This window comes from Eleginops maclovinus, chromosome 13 (genome assembly GCF_036324505.1).
Source record: "Eleginops maclovinus isolate JMC-PN-2008 ecotype Puerto Natales chromosome 13, JC_Emac_rtc_rv5, whole genome shotgun sequence".
Lineage (NCBI taxonomy): Eukaryota > Metazoa > Chordata > Actinopteri > Perciformes > Eleginopidae > Eleginops > Eleginops maclovinus.
In genome coordinates this window covers 1,599,094-1,617,188 of record NC_086361.1, presented here as the reverse complement: position 1 = coordinate 1,617,188, position 18,095 = coordinate 1,599,094, and the positions used below count along the sequence as shown (strand labels likewise).

General features: G+C 42.1%; 1 protein-coding gene across 1 annotated transcript in view; it reads right to left on the bottom strand.

Moving 5' to 3' along the window:
• The window catches only part of LOC134874670 (glutamate receptor ionotropic, kainate 5-like), a 290,705-nt gene that overhangs the window by 53,265 nt on the left and 219,345 nt on the right, over positions 1-18,095 (bottom strand). Inside the window, exons 9-10 of the mRNA XM_063898761.1 lie at positions 14,990-15,142; positions 6,450-6,554 (exon numbers count right to left, since the gene is read on the bottom strand). Coding sequence (XP_063754831.1) covers positions 6,450-6,554; positions 14,990-15,142 — 258 coding nt within the window. The remainder of the gene's footprint in view (positions 1-6,449; positions 6,555-14,989; positions 15,143-18,095) is intronic.

Sequence of the window (18,095 nt, the reverse complement as noted above, 5' to 3'; positions counted from 1 at the left end):
CTGTTTAACAAATGAGAAACTACTCACTGCATCAGTTAGGGTTCAATAACTTGTTGCCTGCTGAAACATAATCACCCATGCAGTAATTATCCAATAGGAGGTTCTTACCTATTTGCTTAGTTAAATCCAGGTGGTGACCTCCTTTTTGGCCGGGCAGTGTATAATCAACCCTTAAATCAGACTTTAGTTCACCCGGAGTAAATCCAGCAGCTACCCTGCAGTATACAAAGCCATTCAAACTAGCTGCACCTTTACCAGCTCTGAGAACACTTGAATGATCAATCATTATAAAACATATCAGAGATATTATTCTGAAATGGACCAATCAAACAATGACTACTTTTACTGTCGCTACTTTAAGTACATTTAGATGAGAGTACTTTCTACTTTTACTGGAGGAACATTTAGAATACTTTTACTGTGACAGAGTATTCCTACACTCTGGTACTTCTACTTTACTCAAGTACAAGATCTGAGTACTTCTACTTTTACTCAAGTACAAGATCTGAGTACTTCTACTTTTACTCAAGTACAAGATCTGAGTACTTCTACTTTTACTCAAGTACAAGATCTGAGTACTTTTACTCAAGTACAAGATCTGAGTACTTCTACTTTTACTCAAGTACAAGATACTCTTCCCGCGCAGCACAGAGTGGTAGCCTGTTACAGCAGCTCCTACTCACCACTGAGTAGTTTCCTTTAGTACTTTTTTGCTCTATTTATTGTATCTAGCTCTACTTTAACTTATAGGTTGCACAATGGACGCCAAGCCCATCATTTTTGCACTGCTTTGGCTTTCTCTGTTCATCACGGTGTCTGGGGTTTCCTCGTGCAGTGAACGTCCCATTGGACTTACTGTACGCCAACACCAAGGAGGCGTACAGCTCATCACCCCTTCTTCCCCTGGGCAGATCTGACCACAACCTGGTCCAACTCCTGCCCGTGTATCAACCTCTGGTCTACAGACAGCCGGTGCCCACACGCAGCAGGAAGAGGTGGTCTGAAGAGGCCCTTAGAGACTGTTTTGACACTACTGCCTTGGATGTGCTCACTGACTCTCACGAGAAGGATATTAACAGCCTGACTGACTACATAACGGATTACATCCACTACTGTGAGGAAAACGTCGTACCCACCAGGACTGTACGGTATTTTCCAAACAACAAACCCTGGATTAGTCCTGAGATAAAGGCTCTCCTGAAGGACTAAAAGAGGGCCTTTGTGGAAGTGGAAGATCAGAGAGTGGAAAAACAGCTACATGAAGAGGATGGAGGAACAGCTGCAGCAGAGGAACATCAGCGGAGTCTAGAGAGGCCTAAAAACTATCTCTGGCTACAAAGGGCCAGATTCCAGGTCCGGGGGGACCATCAGTGGGCAAAGGACCTGAACATTTTCTTCAATAGATTTGATCAGTCAGGCGCCCCTCCCCCAACCCATTGCCCCCTGCTGCAACCCCCATTGTCCCCACTGCCTGCAAATGGCCCTGTCACCTCTTACACCTCCACCCAGCCCCGACCATCAGCTCACAGACATTCTTCACACCAGCCCGTTTCTTCTCCCCCCCGCAAACCCCCACCCGCTGACGGCACCTTGTCCCTCACAACCAACCAAGTGAGGAGGGAGCTGCAGAGGTGTAAGGCACAAAAGGCAGCGGGTCCCAATGGCATCAGCTCGAGGCTCCTGAAATCCTGTGCAGACCAGCTGTGTGGGATTGTGGAGTTTATGTTCAATCTGAGCCTGAAGCACGGGAGGGTACCACTGCTGTGGAAGACATCCTGTGTGGTACCCGTGCCAAAGACCCCACATCTCAAGGACCTCAACAGCTACCTGTCCTTCCTTCCTGCAGTGGTCAGACTCTATAACTAGCATGGCCCCCGGTAGACCCCTCATATATTACAACACTGACTATAACACCCCTTGTTGTGTTAATAACTATGCAATACATATCTGGCTGCTATACTTCTATTTTTGTGTATTTTGTAATTGTGTGATTGTTGTATATATATTTGTTTAGTATCTTGGTGTAACATTAAGCTGTCTTTGGCTCTTTCTGCTGTAATAATGCAAATGTCCCCTCTGTGGGTCGATACAAGGTATTCTGATTCTGAAGAACTGAGTACTTCTACTTTTACTCAAATACAAGATCTGTGTACTTTTACTCAAGTACCAGATCTGAGTACTTCAACTTTTACTCAAGTACCAGATCTGAGTACTTCTACTTTTACTCAAGTATAAGATCTGAGTTCTACTTTCTCAAGTGCCAGATCTGAGTACTTACTCAAGTGCCAGATCTGAGTACTTCTACTTTTACTCAAGTACCAGATCTGAGTACTTCTACTTTTACTCAAGTACCAGATCTGAGTACTCCTCACCTCTGGATGGAGGTGAATGACGAAGAGAACCAGGAGGAAACAAATAAATAAAACTTCAGAGCGAAAGTGGAGAGAAAGGATTGATAAAGGTGTGTTATGAGAGCGGGAGACGATGGAGAGAGGAAGCAGAATAATTTGGTCTGCAGAATCGATGGTGAAATCAATGGGGGAGGATCCGTCCACTCCCGGCCTTTCAGCATGTTAAATAAGGTAATAAATAGTACATCTGCTGACCTTACACTAACCCTATCAGCTTCTTGCTTGTTTGTGTACTTATTGACTGTGAGGAATATGTGCTCCAGGGGGGTTGGCTCCTTCCCACCACCTATTGTGATGTAAAAACTCAACTGTTGGTTGGAGCCTCGACTCATACTCTTCATAAATCATGTCCACACTTAACATCGGCTTATTATGGCTTCCAAGTTTAACACTCAAAATCAATTTTTCAATTCAATAGTTCCTCTGATCACCAAATGCTTTCATTGTTTTTCCTGTTTGTGAACACTGTTCCTAAACATTCTTCACCCTCCCGTCGTATTCATTTCTCCCCCCATTACTTTGGTGTTTTGACTGGTCTCTTTCATACCTGCAAACTAGTCACCTTTCGGCGAAATTCGTCGTTCTCAACTCAAAATATGTCATTGACGTGAATCGTGTAGATCCCAAGAGTTTTTTTTTTTAGGGGGGGGGCTGACCGACAACTGGACGACTGACTGACGAACCACAGACTGTATAACCGACTGTATAATGAGCAAGAAACAAGTTTGCTATCTTCACAATAAATAAAATCTTTGTTCAAATGACTCGCGTTCCACGACCACCGACCAATCATAAGCAAGATAAACCACAGCGCGCGCTTTTTTACCCATCGGTCCCTCTTGGAGTGGAGTGCTCAGTCGTCAGCGAGTGGTTCTTCTGGACAATTTTTGGGATACGTTACAGATACAAGTTTTGAGGTAGGTCTAGTTGCAGCTAATCTGGCAAAAACATTGTATGCTGTATCATTTTAACGTTGCTGAAGTAAAATTATTTTAGCCAAATAAAGTGTATTAACATGCTTAAGCTGATCAGCTTGTTAGGCTGCTAGCTAACCTCAGTGAATTGTGTTAAAGTTAGCCTAGCTAGACCCGTTCTACGTCACCTCGTTCAATGCGAAAAGAATGCGTTTGTGAAGGCTGATCTCCACAGCATCCGTCCTGTTACCTGATATTACTGGCGGCTATGTCATTGTGGTCAGATATGAGAGGGATGAAAACGAACACGTAATGAACAAATACACATCCGTGTGTGGTTTAGTGAGTAGCTAGTAGTGGTGCAACGGACCATCTTTGATCCGTGATCCGTTCGGATCAATTATTTCGGTTTCGCATTCATCAACTTTTTAGTAGCTACGAAAAGTTCGAGTTACGAACAAACTCTACAAACGCTGGCGACCGTGTGTAGAGTTTGTTTACAGTGTTCGTAAGCACATATAACGCTTCACTGTTGGAAATGACATTATTCATATTGCGCTGTGTTATGTACACAAGACGCAGATGCCTTTGAAACACGCAATCTAAAAACGAAAACATATTTTATATGTAGTAACAATTGTTGGCTATTGGCAGGTTTAAGATCCAGATTAGGTTCATGGTTGTGGATTATCTATGTAAATCGACTCTATAGATTACACGTTCATTCTACATGTTGAATGATGATAGCGTAATACAAATATAGGCTATACATACAATGACAAAACTGCCGTGGGCTATATGTTATCCGTATCCTTTGTTCAAATTAATGTTCAATAGCTCTATGCCAATGGGAACAACAGAACGTGCGCATTACGGACCAATGCGACACAATCATTACGGCCGTGGACCGATAAACACTCAGTACCGTACGCACACCAACCGGCATTTGCGTGTTTAACACCTTGTTTAACACTGGCGTTACCGCCGCTTAACTTAAATAATGAAGAACTGCTTTTAATTACGACTTGGCCGAGATCTTAACGTGCTGTTCATGCGTTTCCCATGAATAGCCTACTACTATAACTCGGAGCGGAGCAGGATATAATGCGCATGCGCGGCGTTGCTAGGCAACGTGTACAAAGCGAGAGTACAGGTCGTTTTGGTCAGAGCTATGAAGAGAATATATTTGAGGAAGCTCATACATATGATGGGTCACCTGCTGCCACCAGATGCTGACACAGACCAAGAAATTCTGCGTTTCAATGTTGACCAGGCGCTTCCCAGTTTTCAGCATGGAGAGGATGTTGTCAAGTGGTGGGCCGTTGTCTTCAATACAGGGAAGTACCCTGCACTGTGTCAGGCAGTCAAGGCTGCCCTCTCAATTTTCCATGGTGCCCTGGTTGAGTCTTCCTTCAGTGTCATGGGGACCATCATTGATCAACGATCAACGTCAATGAAGATCTCCACCCTCAGTGCTGTGCAGACTGTTAAATACACTTTGCAGACCAGGAACCAGACTGGGGTGGAAATGTTCAGAAGGGATGATTTGAAGTTTGGGGAGGTAGATAGGAGGTTGTGTTCTAACATTAGTGCAGCTGGAACTAGGGACAAAGCCCAACGACAGGACAATCAGCTTGTAATCAGAGAAAGGAGGGTTGAGTTTGGCTGCCAGCCATCTACCAGTGCTGCTAGTAATAGGGCAGAGGTGGTGGAGAACGATAGTGTGGCCCGAAAGAGGCACATTGCCAAGCAGCGAAAACGGACCCTTGAAAGGCTTGTCCAGGCCAAAAGGAGGAAAAGATGAAAATAATATTATGTTGATATGTTGCCAAATTTGGCCAATGGGATTTACTGTTGACCTGTCCTGAATGCTTTTCACCAGTTTATGGGTCAATAAAGGTGCCATTGTTACCATAAGAAAATGTTGTCTTTTCCCTTTATTTTCTTATGGGAGTACACCAGAATGCTTAATTTACATGTTAAAATAGCTAAATTTGGCTGGGGGGGGATGCCCCCAGACCCCCCTACAACGCTTTAGTTTGTCACCTTTTTCAGCCCTTCTGAGTTTGCAGGTATGTCTTTTAACTGCTCTCACGTTAACTCAAAAACCATTAATCACCACCACATTTTATTCAAACCCCTTTTAACCTGTGAACAGGGAGGCTGTGGGGCAGTGGGATAGCGCACTCATCCCAAACTGCTCCTGTGGGGGTTGCCCACTGTATGGAAGTCGCTTTGGATAAAAGTCGATAAGTCTATAATAAGTGACATGTAATGTAAACAATGTCTCAGACTGCTGGTTTACAAAGAATAGACATTGTTATAGATTTGGATGGGTTCTATCTGCTGATGGACATAATCTAGGGTTACCCATTCATTATCTATGGCAGCCATTTTTGACCAAAACACTGTTACAAAGTTGACTAAACCTCATAAGGCTTTGAGACAATCAGATGTAAAACACAATATTTATGATATAGAAAGTAGTAAATCGGTCAAATTTAGACTGGAAAAGATATGAGGGGGACAGCCTTTATCTGTACGAGTTCTATGTTTGTATGCTCATTTATTTCCCTTCCTATCTGAAGGATGTACGGATTATACAATTTAAATGGTGAATTTTAGATAGTTACTTAGTTAGCAGCAAGTCATGAGGGGATCTCCAGCACTGCATCGCTGTTGACAGCACACTTCACTCGGCCTTTGAGCCCATTTGACCCTGAGGTGAACTGAATTGATCTCTGACCTATCACTGTTCGTCTCAGGTCACTCAGCAACACGGAGCCACAGGGACAGACTGCTGTATTGATTCCAATGATGGATGAACGAGGAAAATGCTTACTGTGACGCCGTGGCCAGTGGCCAAAACATGCCGACCAGCAGGAGCTCTGCAACTGACCATTGAGGAGGAGGCTATTGATTCTCTCACACATCATTTCCAGAAAAACATGTTCTTGTGCTGTTCCTGCTTCTTAAAATCACATGAAGTGCGCATTCAAACTAATAAAAACGTGCAAAGTGGGAGGAGATCCCAATTTTCAGACAGTGAAGTGTCAGATGCCGCAGTATGTTAAGCTAACCTTTGCCCTGTCTGTCTCCCACTTGACCCCGTTTGACCTCTGACCTCTTTATGTCCCGTGGGGTGCTTCTCCAGGATCTTCAGGGTGTAATTGGTCCTCTGGCCTTTGCTGTTGAACTCTATGTGACCCGTCAGACCATCGTACTCCACCTGATGAGACAAATGGATAAAGTGTTGTTTGCTGTTAGCTACAAAAGCTATTCCAAAAATGTATTTCTGTCAAATGCTTTAAAATGAATAGATCCATCTGCAACATTCAATGAAATGACGGTGTGGTGAGGTCTCTAGGCCCTGGTTAAGGATACATTTGTTTTCACTAAACAGAGACATTGATAACACAAAGGTAATATATCAATCACAAAATATAATGAATACTTGGCAAGCAGCTGTACAAGTATGATGTGAAAGCCCCTGGGCCGGATCTACCATAAGGCCATATTTATATATTTATTTTTAACTATTTTGTCTGAACAACCTCACTAATCGTAAAACATTGTAAATAAAACTCACTCTTCACCGCCATAAATAAGGTCAAATATTCTTTCTAAACTGTCTCTGATAGGGTCTCACTACACTATCTATGCTATACTTTATTTATTTTATTTAGAAACGCCCCTGGTTCAGCTGGAGGGATTAATGAAGTGATCACTGAAGGAGCTTTTTATTCCATAGAGCAGCTGTGTGCAGCAATTACTGTAAAAATCCCACAATTCTTCAATACTGCAGACTTATTACGTGGAGTTACAGTGTACGTGTGCATGCATTTCTGTGTTGGGGGGCCCATGAGCTCTCATTGCCTAGGGGCCCCTGGAGGTACTAATCCTGCCTTTACTAAACCCCCCTTTAAAATAAAACAAAAAACACAGAATTGTAAATGACCAGGACACTCTGCACTGATTGACATGACAAACACAAAACTCGAAAATTGCCCTTCATTAAGGAGAAGTTCATTTGGTAAAATAAAATTGCTGCATCTAGTTTATTTGATTTCAAGGTTAAGACTCGTGATGCCGAAAGTAACTTTACCATTTACCAACAGCAAACCATGTTGACAGACCTTATAGTCTCGAAAGAACAGAGCCAACGTGTCAACAAACGAAAAAGGAATTTAACCTATAGCTTATTAGCTGTGTTGGATAAACAACTCCTTTGTGAAAGACATCTCTTGAATAAACTGTTACCTTGTGCTGTAGGATGCCTGCTTTCTAAATCATTTGCAACGTAGTATTACTCTACTGTACGTGCCGTTCTAGCTAGAGTACATTTGCGGTAATACAGCAGCTAAACCAACATGCTCATATTTTGGGCCGGTAATGTTTTGGGTGACTTCTGGGAAACAGCTTTAAGACGAATGTCCAATATCTTTGGCATTTCTCTAAACAAGAACCGATTAACCCTATTACTATAAGAACAGCGATCATTAAACAAATTACAAGGAATTGCCTAAAGATAATAACTTAACTAACTCACAATGGAAGAATCTAGTAAATGAAATCTATAGAATGGAGAAAACAGCTACAAGAATTAGAAAGCAGATGCATGTCCTTGAGGGAAGATGGGAAAAATGGGTAAAGTATAGAACACTATAATGAATTTATAAGGAACATGAGGATGGATGGATGGATGGATTATTAAAATGCAAATAAAAATAAATATATATATAGAAGCCAAGTATTCGCTGAGTAAGACATTACATCACCAAGCTTCTAGAACAGTGGTTCTCATTTTGAGTGGGTCGCAGATATGCAAGTGAAAAAAAAGAATTTCTAATGCTGCGCGTGCAGTAGCCTTTGACTGGAAATGTTGGGGAACAGAAACGGTTTTGAAAACTGCTGTCACGTAGGGATCATCTTCTCAATAAAACATCTTTAGTGATGCTTCTCGAGTCTTCTGGCCAATCAGAATCAAGATTACGGCATGTTGTTGCAAGTCCCCACGGAGAATAACTTTGCAGTATAACTACTCTTTATACATCCATGTCATTTACCGTTTTTTTATAATAACCAAAAAATGTGTAGGCTGTCTTTCATTTTGACCCACAGAACAATGGGGGCTATCTAACCTTATCCACAATCTAAAGTAATTCACACAGCCGCTCTCCTCTTTCCTCTCTCTGTGAGGAGCAGCAGCTTCAGCTGTCAGAACAAAGTAACATAAGATAAATGGCATTAAATATTATTTAATATGCCGGGTAATAATACATGTATTTATTTTCTTATCAAAGTCTGTCTCTTTATTTAATACAAAAAACATGTGCCTTTTTTATTTCATGAAGTTCAATTCTGATTCTAGAAAACGTGATGACCATCACCAGTTTAAACTTTTTAAAAAGCATACTTTAGTTTCTGTGGGGATTCTGCCTTGCATATATATATATATATATAATATATGTATATATTACTGCAGTGGTTCAAAACTTTGGGTTGTGATTTATTGAAGAAGGAAAAAGTGGGTCCTGAGGCTTGAACCATCCTCAACTATTTTCCAGGATGTTTGAATAAACCGTGAGCTGCGACAGGTTGCCGGAACATCAGAGAACCCGAGAGCCTGATCGACTGTAGCAACATGCGTGTAGCAGCTAAATCTGAAGTGTTAAACCAGCTACATGTTGAGGTGACAAATACAACGGGATGATTGTTAATTTCGAAAGGATATGTAAGCAAAGAGAAAAAGATCCAAAGAGAAAAATAAGATTTTATTAAAGAAAAGAGCAGACAGAGATATTTCATCAGACCATCGATGGTGTGTGTGTGTGTGCGCATGACTCAAGATGAATCACATCCCAAAAAGTGTGTGTCGAGGGAGTCCGAGAGAGAGAGGAGGAGGGAGAGAGGTCTGTGGTTGCTGCCAAAACCAGTGCAGAGATGATGAAGTGATGCAATGAGAGCAACAAAAACAATACGAGGGAGGGAGGGAGGGAGGGGGGAGACCTCCTCAGTGAATGGAAGGAGCCAGAAGTGGCAGCCAGAAAGAAACAGGGGGAGAGAAGGGAGAGAATACATTAAATAAATATGGAAATGGAAGAGAAAGAGGGATGGAGAGAGGGACGATGCCAGAGGAAAGAAGGCAGGCCATAACTGATGGGTTTCCTCTGATTAATAAGCTTGATGAAATAACTGGTCTGCAAACAGTGAAAGTTTAAGGGCTGTTTCTGAATGACATTACCTAAAGGAAGCATTAATATTATTGGAATCAAAGATTTAAAAAATCATCACAATGAAGTGTGATTCACCGTGATTAATCACAAGTTTAAAACACCAGTTCAACTTTTCTAATTCTAGGGGGAGATAAAATGATACATAAATAGATATATACCCTATTGATCCCAATTTTGGAAATTATTTTGCTACAGAACCAGCAGTGTTAAAAAAACATATTATATCAAATATAGACAATATAAAATATTGTGTAGGTTTATAGAAATGCAGACTGGTGAGAGAGAGTTTTTAACTTCATTATAACGTGATTTCTGAATGATTGCCATTAAGTCCGACATGTTTCTGACTCTTAGCTAAAGCACCAAGCTACTGTCAGAGAGCCGCTGTGATGCTCTCCGTGTAATGGGAGCTACACAGGATCTTTTAAACTCTCCTACCTCTCCCCCACCTGGAACTGGACACACACACACACACACACACACTATGTACATTTTCTTTAATATATCCGACCGAAAACTTTTGAAGTAACTGTTATTTTGTGCAATTTTGTATATATTAGCTCTTTTATTTACACCTTTTCATGTGTGTATATATATTTATTTTTTATATATATATATATATATATTTACTGTGTGTATATATATATATATATACGTTTGGGTGTATGTATATACATGTTTTATATTTGTATTTTTGTTTCTTTTAACTTTTTTGTACTTTGGGATTGTGGATAACAGTATATCGATCACTCTGTCTGTACACACACACTGAAAGATTGACAAAGTTGACTTTGACTACTCTCTCTGCAGCTCTGCTCCTAGAGTGGAAACAGGAAACTGGAGCAGGGTTCAGCTAAATGTCTTTCCTCTGTCTGCCTCACCCCTGCAGAACTAGTGCGGTTCCTGCCGTAACAGCGAGGTAGAGATGGTCCTGTCCAGTGGTCTCCGGTCAGTGAGTACATGTAGCTTGTAGATTTCTTTGCTTTCTTTCCCATTGCACAGTCATGATATTCATGTTTAACATCCGCAATTACATGAGCAAACTTGGTAATGTAACTAGTTCTCGATTGGGTTTCCAGATTGCGAGCTTTGACGCACTAACGTTGATAGCTATGAGGGGCTGTTAGGGACATTATTCAGAAATACCGTTCACATGTGAAACACTCACACACACAACTGAGACCAAAATCATTTACAAACATACAGTATCTCAATAAAGTGAGTACACCCCTCACATTTTAGTAAATATTTTATTATATCTTTTCATGCGACAACACTGAAGATATGAAACGTTGATCCAAAGTGAAGTAGTCAGTGTACAGCTTGTATAACAGTGTAAATGTGCTGTGCTCTCAAAATAACTCACACACAGCCATTAATGTCTAAACCGCTGGCAACAAAAGGGAGTACACCCCTAAGTGAAAATGGCCAAATTGTGCCCAATTAGCCATTTTCCCTCCCCGGTGTCATGTGACTCGTTAGTGTTACAAGGTCTCAGGTGTGAATGGGAAGCAGGTTGGTTAAATTTGGTGTTACCACTCTCACACTCTCTCATACTGCTCACTGGAAGTTCAACATGGCACCTCATGGCAAAGAACTCTCTGAGGATCTGAAAAAAAGAACTGTTGCTCTACATAAAGACGGCCTAGGCTATAAGAAGATTACCAACACCCTGAAATTGAGCTGCAGCACGGTGGCCAAGACCATACAGCGGTTTAACAGGACAGGTTCCACTCAGAATAGGCCTCGTCATGGTCCACCAAAGAGGTTGAGTGCACGTGCTCAGCCTCATATCCAGAGGTTGTCTCTTGAAAATAGACGTATGACTGCTGCCAGCGTTGCTGCAGAGGTTAAAGGGGTTGGGGGTCAGTCTGTCAGTGCTAAGACCATACGCCGCACACTGTATCAAATTGGTCGACAGGGTGGTCGTCCCAGAAAGAAACCTCTTCTAAAGATGATGCAAAAGAGAGCCTGCAAACAGTTTGCTGAAGACAAGCAGACTAAGGACATGGATTACTGGAACCAGGTCGGATGAGACCAAGATAAACTTAGTTCAGATGGTGTCAAGCGTGTGTGGCGACGAGCAGGTGAGGAGCACGAAGACAAGTGTGTCTTGCCTACAGTCAAACATGGTGGTGGGAGTGTCATGGTTTGGGGCTGCATGAGTGCTGCCGGCTGTGGGGAGCTACAGTTCAGTGAGGGAACCATGAATACCAACGTACTGTGACATACTGAAGCAGAGCATGATCCCCTCCCTTCAGAAACTGGGCCGCAGGGCAGTATTCCAACATGATAACGACCCCAAACACTCCTCCAAGATGACCACTGCCTTGCTAAAGAAACTGAGGGTGAAGGGGATGGACTGGCCAAGCATGTCTCCAGACCTAAACCCCATTGAGCATCTGTGGGGCATCCTCAAACGGGAGGGAGAGCGCAAGGTCTCTGACATCCACCAGCTCCGTGATGTCGTCATGGAGGAGTGGAAGAGGATTCTAGTGGCAACCTGTGAAGCTCTAGTGAACTCTATGCCCAAGAGAGTTAAGGCAGTTCTGGAAAATAATGGTGGCCACACAAAATATTGACACTCTGGGCATAATTTGGCCCTTTTCACTTAGGGGTGTACTCACTTTTGTTTGCGAGCGGTTTAGACATTAATGGCTGTGTGTTGAGTTATTTTGAGGGCTCACAAAATGTACTCTGTTATACAAGCTCTACACTGACTACTTTACATTGGATCAAAGTGTCATATCTTCAGTGTTGTCCCATGAAAAGATATAATAACATATTTACTAAAATGTGAGGGGTGTACTCACTTTTGTGAGATACTGTATGTAAAAATCTCTCATAAACACATATCAGACGCTCTCACACAAATATATGAAACACACACACACACACAAAATCCAAATGAATTCACATATACATGAAATGCTCTCATATACACATGTGTGAGAGGGAGATCAGTATGTTGTGTGAGAATGATTTCAGTTGAAACGGAAGGCGTTTAACAAAACTGTGAAGAACCGCAAAAACCATATTTTCCTTCTGTCTGTTTGCTTGTTCCATCATGTCTGCTCAGCAGCTTGCACAAAACTTAACAGAGGATGCATTGTTGTTAAATAATACAGCTTCTCTTAGGAAAGAGAGAGACTGTGCACCCAGATATCAACCACAACACCGCTTTGGCACATTGACAGTAGTGGGTCGTTGCCCGCCGCGGGACGGGTAGAGGGGTGATAGCTGACCGTCCAGGGTGTCCCCACTTGCAGTTCCAACAGTCGGTTGCGGCCCGGTTGTGGCCACGTTCAATAGTTCGATCTCTGCTGAAGCCAGGGTATTATTTAACAACGCTGCTGTCTCCGTTGAGCTTTGTGCAGGCTGCTGAGCAGACTTGCACATTATCCCTTACATATATATTATCCCGAATATAACAGTCGTTTATATATATAAAAAAATGTGCTTCCAAACTGACAAACCTCTAGCTCCTCTATCAAATCCACAAACTGAAAAATCTATCATCACATTAATAGAAGATACTTCTGGAAACATTTATCATTTATATTTATTGACCAGACTGCAATAGATTAAAAACTACTAGTGCAAACAGCATTAAATGGACACCCAGTCATCTAACATTTCTTTCACCCTCGTTTTTCAAAAGGATCGCAGAGACCGTCCACACTTTCAATGTCCTCACTGTACCAACACTTGCTCACAGTAGGGGTGGGCGATATGAGGTAAAATTCATATCACGATATTTTTCACTGTCCAGACGATATCGATATTATATCACGATATATGAGGGGGGAAAAACCTGAATCACATTTGAATAGCCCTTCTTAGTTAAATGACATTAGTTGAGGCAAAATATGTATTTTAACATCATAAATCGACTTGGCTTACTTCGCCGTCAACTCTCTCCCGACATTCCAAGTACAGTTGAGGCAGGCATTTCTGGCTGAAGTACTTGCGGCTCGGGATCTCGTACCTTGGGTCCAGAGTTTGAAGTAACTTTTTGAAACCCACTTTCTCCACAGTTTGGATGGGTACCATGTCCTTCGCAATGTGATGGGTTATAGCCTCTGTGATGTCTCTCCATTTCTTGCTTGTCCGCTCATAGCGAGTACCGGCAGCGAATGATGTTTGTAGTGATTGCTGAAGCAATTGAGTGGAAGTCTGGCTTGTTTTTGGTCGAGCTCCTGGGCTGATTGCTTCTCGCATTTTGATGCAATCTGCATATTCTCGTGCATGCATCGTTTTAAGGTGATTTAATAAATTGGTGGTGTTTCCACCTCTCGCTAAAACAGCACGGCGACACAATTTACATAAGATATGTTTTTGTTCGAGGTCGGAGATCTTAAAACCGAACCAGTTCCACACCACAGAGGTGCCCCCTTTCTTTTTCACCAATTTGTCATCCTGCACCTGGGTATTCTTTTCTGCCTGTTGACTCATCTTTAATTTTCAATGTCTTCTTCTTCTTCGTCGTCTTCGTCTTTGTCTTCTTCTTTTTCTTCTTGTTTTGGATCCACTATTGCTAGCACTACTTCCGCGCAGCAAAAAATGCTTGCAACGTCCGCTCATAAAAATAGGTCTACACCGTAAATCCTCAAATTGTGGCCGAGTGCTTTTATTTACTTAGGCTGCACATCGCACTGGCCTTTATTTGGAGCAGGATTGTATATGGACCAGGCCTTTATTTCTTGCTTACCTTCTGTTGTATTGTATTACTTAAATCAAATAATGGGCATAATTACAGTAGGCTAATATCATTCACTGCATATGCATTTACGAGAGTTCTCGTGCACAGCTGTTTTAGGAACAGACAGGCTGTTTAGGAACACGTCCAGGCATTCATTAATCCAGCGGAGATCTGTTGTTAGCTTAATCTTCCGAAGCCCGTTTGAATATACTTCAGAAGACAAAGAATGTTCGACAATGCGACCCAATATGAACGCCAATTTATGAATTTATGAATACCGCGGTATCAACGATATCTCAAAATTCATATCATGGCGCAGCACAATACCGGTTTTTACTATCATACCGGTATATCGCCCACCCTTAGCTCACAGTTATCCCAAACCAAACAAAGACACCACACACTGAACCAAATAACGCAATGTATCATTTACAAAGACATTAAAATCCTCTTAACTTTGAAGAATCTTTGTAGGATTTGCATTGATGAGATCATCTATACAGATATGAACTGACGCAGAGATGAATCACCATCTTGCCAATATTTGACACTGGACCAGTTGAACCAGGGAGGATTTATAAACTGCATAGACTGGATTAACAAACTATATAACACACCACCACCATCTGTTCTCACCAGAATTGTGTGTGTGTGTGTGTGTATGTGTATGTGTATGTGTATGTGTATGTGTGTGTGTGTGTGTGTGTGCGTGTGTCTGTAGTTTACCATGCGTAGATAGTTCATAAGGCTGGTTCCGTGCTGCCAGATGAGCGGAGACGTGCAGCTCAGCGGCTTCACTCCGATCTCCTGACTGCGGTTCAGCTCCCGCACAGCGCTCACCACCACATGCACCGCATCGAACATCAGGGCTGACGACAACTGGAACACACAGAAAAAAAACACAATACATTCAACTTCAAGATGGAATCACACTTCCAAGTTTGTGGACACAACATCAGCTTGAACTGGTGGAAACAGGTGGCCAGATTTCCTGTTAGACAACAAAGGAACCCTTACTGGTCCCACAGAGGGGAAATCTACATTCTGCATTTGACCCATCCTAGTGTTTGGGGCAGTGGGCTGCCATATGTACGGCACCCAGGGAGCAGGGTAGGGAACGGAGCCTTGCTCAGGGACACCTCATTGCACTTGGTCTTTCAGGGACTTGAACTGGTGACCTTCCGGTCCCAAGCCAAGTCCCTACGGACTACACCACCACTGCCCAACACATACATACACACGTTACATCCGCAATCTTTGCACATTTTCCTAAATAAAAGTGAAGATGTTTCTTTGATATGTTGCCAACCAGCGTAGGAGCTAATATAATATGCAACTATTTAAGCAAAACTGCTTTTGAGTAACTAGGTGCCGTATTTCCCTTTCGGCAGTAGCTACCATTTTTGCCATTGCTAAAGCATTATGCTAAGCTACGCTAACCTAGAAAGTTCTTCTAGTTTAAGTTGTATTTATCCAGCAGACACACAACAACATGATTGTGCCATAGGAGATGTATTTGTGTCTGTATGATACAGACTTGGAATACTCAAGTCCTGGACTCGTGACTCGAATCGGTCTGGCGCATGAGGAATCCGACTCCGAATAATGCACCGATGGACTCAGAAAGAGAAGTGTCGAGTTTAGTTTTCTAACTACTACTGTCCATCCCTTTTCTCTCTCCTCCTACATGCGGGTACCTGAAATGCTGACAGCGGGTCATTGTGTTTATTGTAGAGCATTTTTATTTGTGAAGCAGCACTTTGAAGGCAGTCTTGGAACTCGACCCAACCTTAATAATAATAATAATTATAATAAGCCTTATATCTGTATAGCACCTTTCATACAAGAATTGCAGCCCAAAATAGTTAAATAAACAGAATAAAACAAATGTAGACAATAACAAATATTGATTGATAAGAACCAATACAACAGCTAGATTTAAACAAATATATCCACTCAGATTTATACATAATGACTCGGACTTGTGACTCTGAGTCCGAGCTCAGGTAATGATGACTCGGATTCAGACTTGACTTGGACTCTTCTTAGGTGACTCGGACTTGGACTCAAGCACAGGTCATGATGACTCGGACTCGGCTCGGACTCTTCTTGGGTGACTCGGACTTGGACTCTGACTCGAAGAGTGGGGACTTGAGAGCGACTCGGACTCGAGAATTGGTGACTTGACCACAACACTGGCATGATACCTCTCAATCCAGCATTCACCCCTCTTTAACCTCTGATTTGGTCTCCAACTTCTCTAGAAGCTAAAGGAGGCGTTAAAGGCTCCAGACCTCCAGCTGATTCTTTACTGTCATCTGATGTTATATTGTTCAGAGAAATAAAAACACGGTAGAAAGAAATTGTGTTTATCCACGCTGCTACAGGTGTCAGTGGGGGAGTGATAGCAGGATGGAGAAAAAGTGAGGCGCTGCTATCGATGTGTGACGCTCCGCTCGGTTTGCTCGGTTGTCAGTCACTCTGACACTCTGAGAGAATCAGACAAATCATACGGAGGCAGCGCGGCTCCGTCTGTCGATGGCTGATAAAAAAGATGGATGTATGAGCGAGTGTGATTGAAGTTCTCTCCGAGTCGATACTTTCAGGGCTGGATGAGGATAACTAATTACAGTTTACAAAGTGAGAGATAGACGAGGGGAGGCTGGGATGGATGAAAGACAATTGCTGGCTCTCACCAATCTGTCTGTATGCTGCTGCAGCTGTTGTCTCTAACTCAGATATGAACTGGCTTAGAGTAACATACCAGTGCTATGAAACCTGCCAGGCCATTATTTTCAGATCATGTCCTACAGTATGTGCCAAGATAATATTTAGTATAAAAAATAAGATTGCCTCGCTCTGAGAGTTATGTTTCCACAGATAGTTTGAAGGTTGCTAGTAAAATAGTGGCGAGTTTAAAAGGGCAAAATGAGAGGTGTTTTCCTGGAAAAAGAAAGATGTACAGACTCAGTCGATCAGATTTAGATTGTGGTTGAGTGTTTGTCAAATCTTTCCTTATACGTTCTAATAGTGCGTTTACACTGGTTCACGCACAGTTTTGGAAGCGTCGCGATTTCAGGTCAAGTAACGAGACGCCGAGTAATATCATGTCTTTGGGAGAGTTACATTTTTTCAGCTCCAGCATCAAATTGGGGTGACGCGTTCCTCGGGTAAGCCAATCAGCAGTGAAGATCTCAGCCTGCCGTCACATTGAATCAGAAAACCAAAACACCAGTCGTTAGCTGTTAGTGCAAAGAGCTCGCAGCTCAATTCATGGTTTTTACAAACTGGTTTCAGTATGAAGTTATTTTGGCACCATTTTCAAATGTGTATTACAACTCAAATATGTTCGTTTTGTTGTAGTTGCCATCTACCATAGTATCTAAATGGAGATAAGCCCCGCCCCATCACCAGAGCATAATAAAATGTATGTTATTAAAATTTTTTGCTCTCAACATTTAATAATGTGCATTTCTAAAGGCAATTTACCTAATAGCCTGGTATCATTGAACCTCATTTTCTGTAACCTAGAATGTTATTTGGTATTGTTTGTTGCTTCAAAACTCATCAGCTCAAAAATATCCAGCCCCAAGCTCTAGGCGGTATTGTTTGGATCAGGGTAAAACTGTGCATGTAGTTGCTGTTATAAACATAATAAATTCCCTCTTTTTCAATAAAGCAAAAACGATAGTTGATTAAATATAAGTCTTTCCTATCATGAGCCTCACCTGGGAAGAAACTCCACTAAAAAATCCTACTCCTAGCCCTCAAATGACTCTTAAATGGTTTCATTTTATAAACCCTTACTGGGAATATGTTACATACTGCAGGA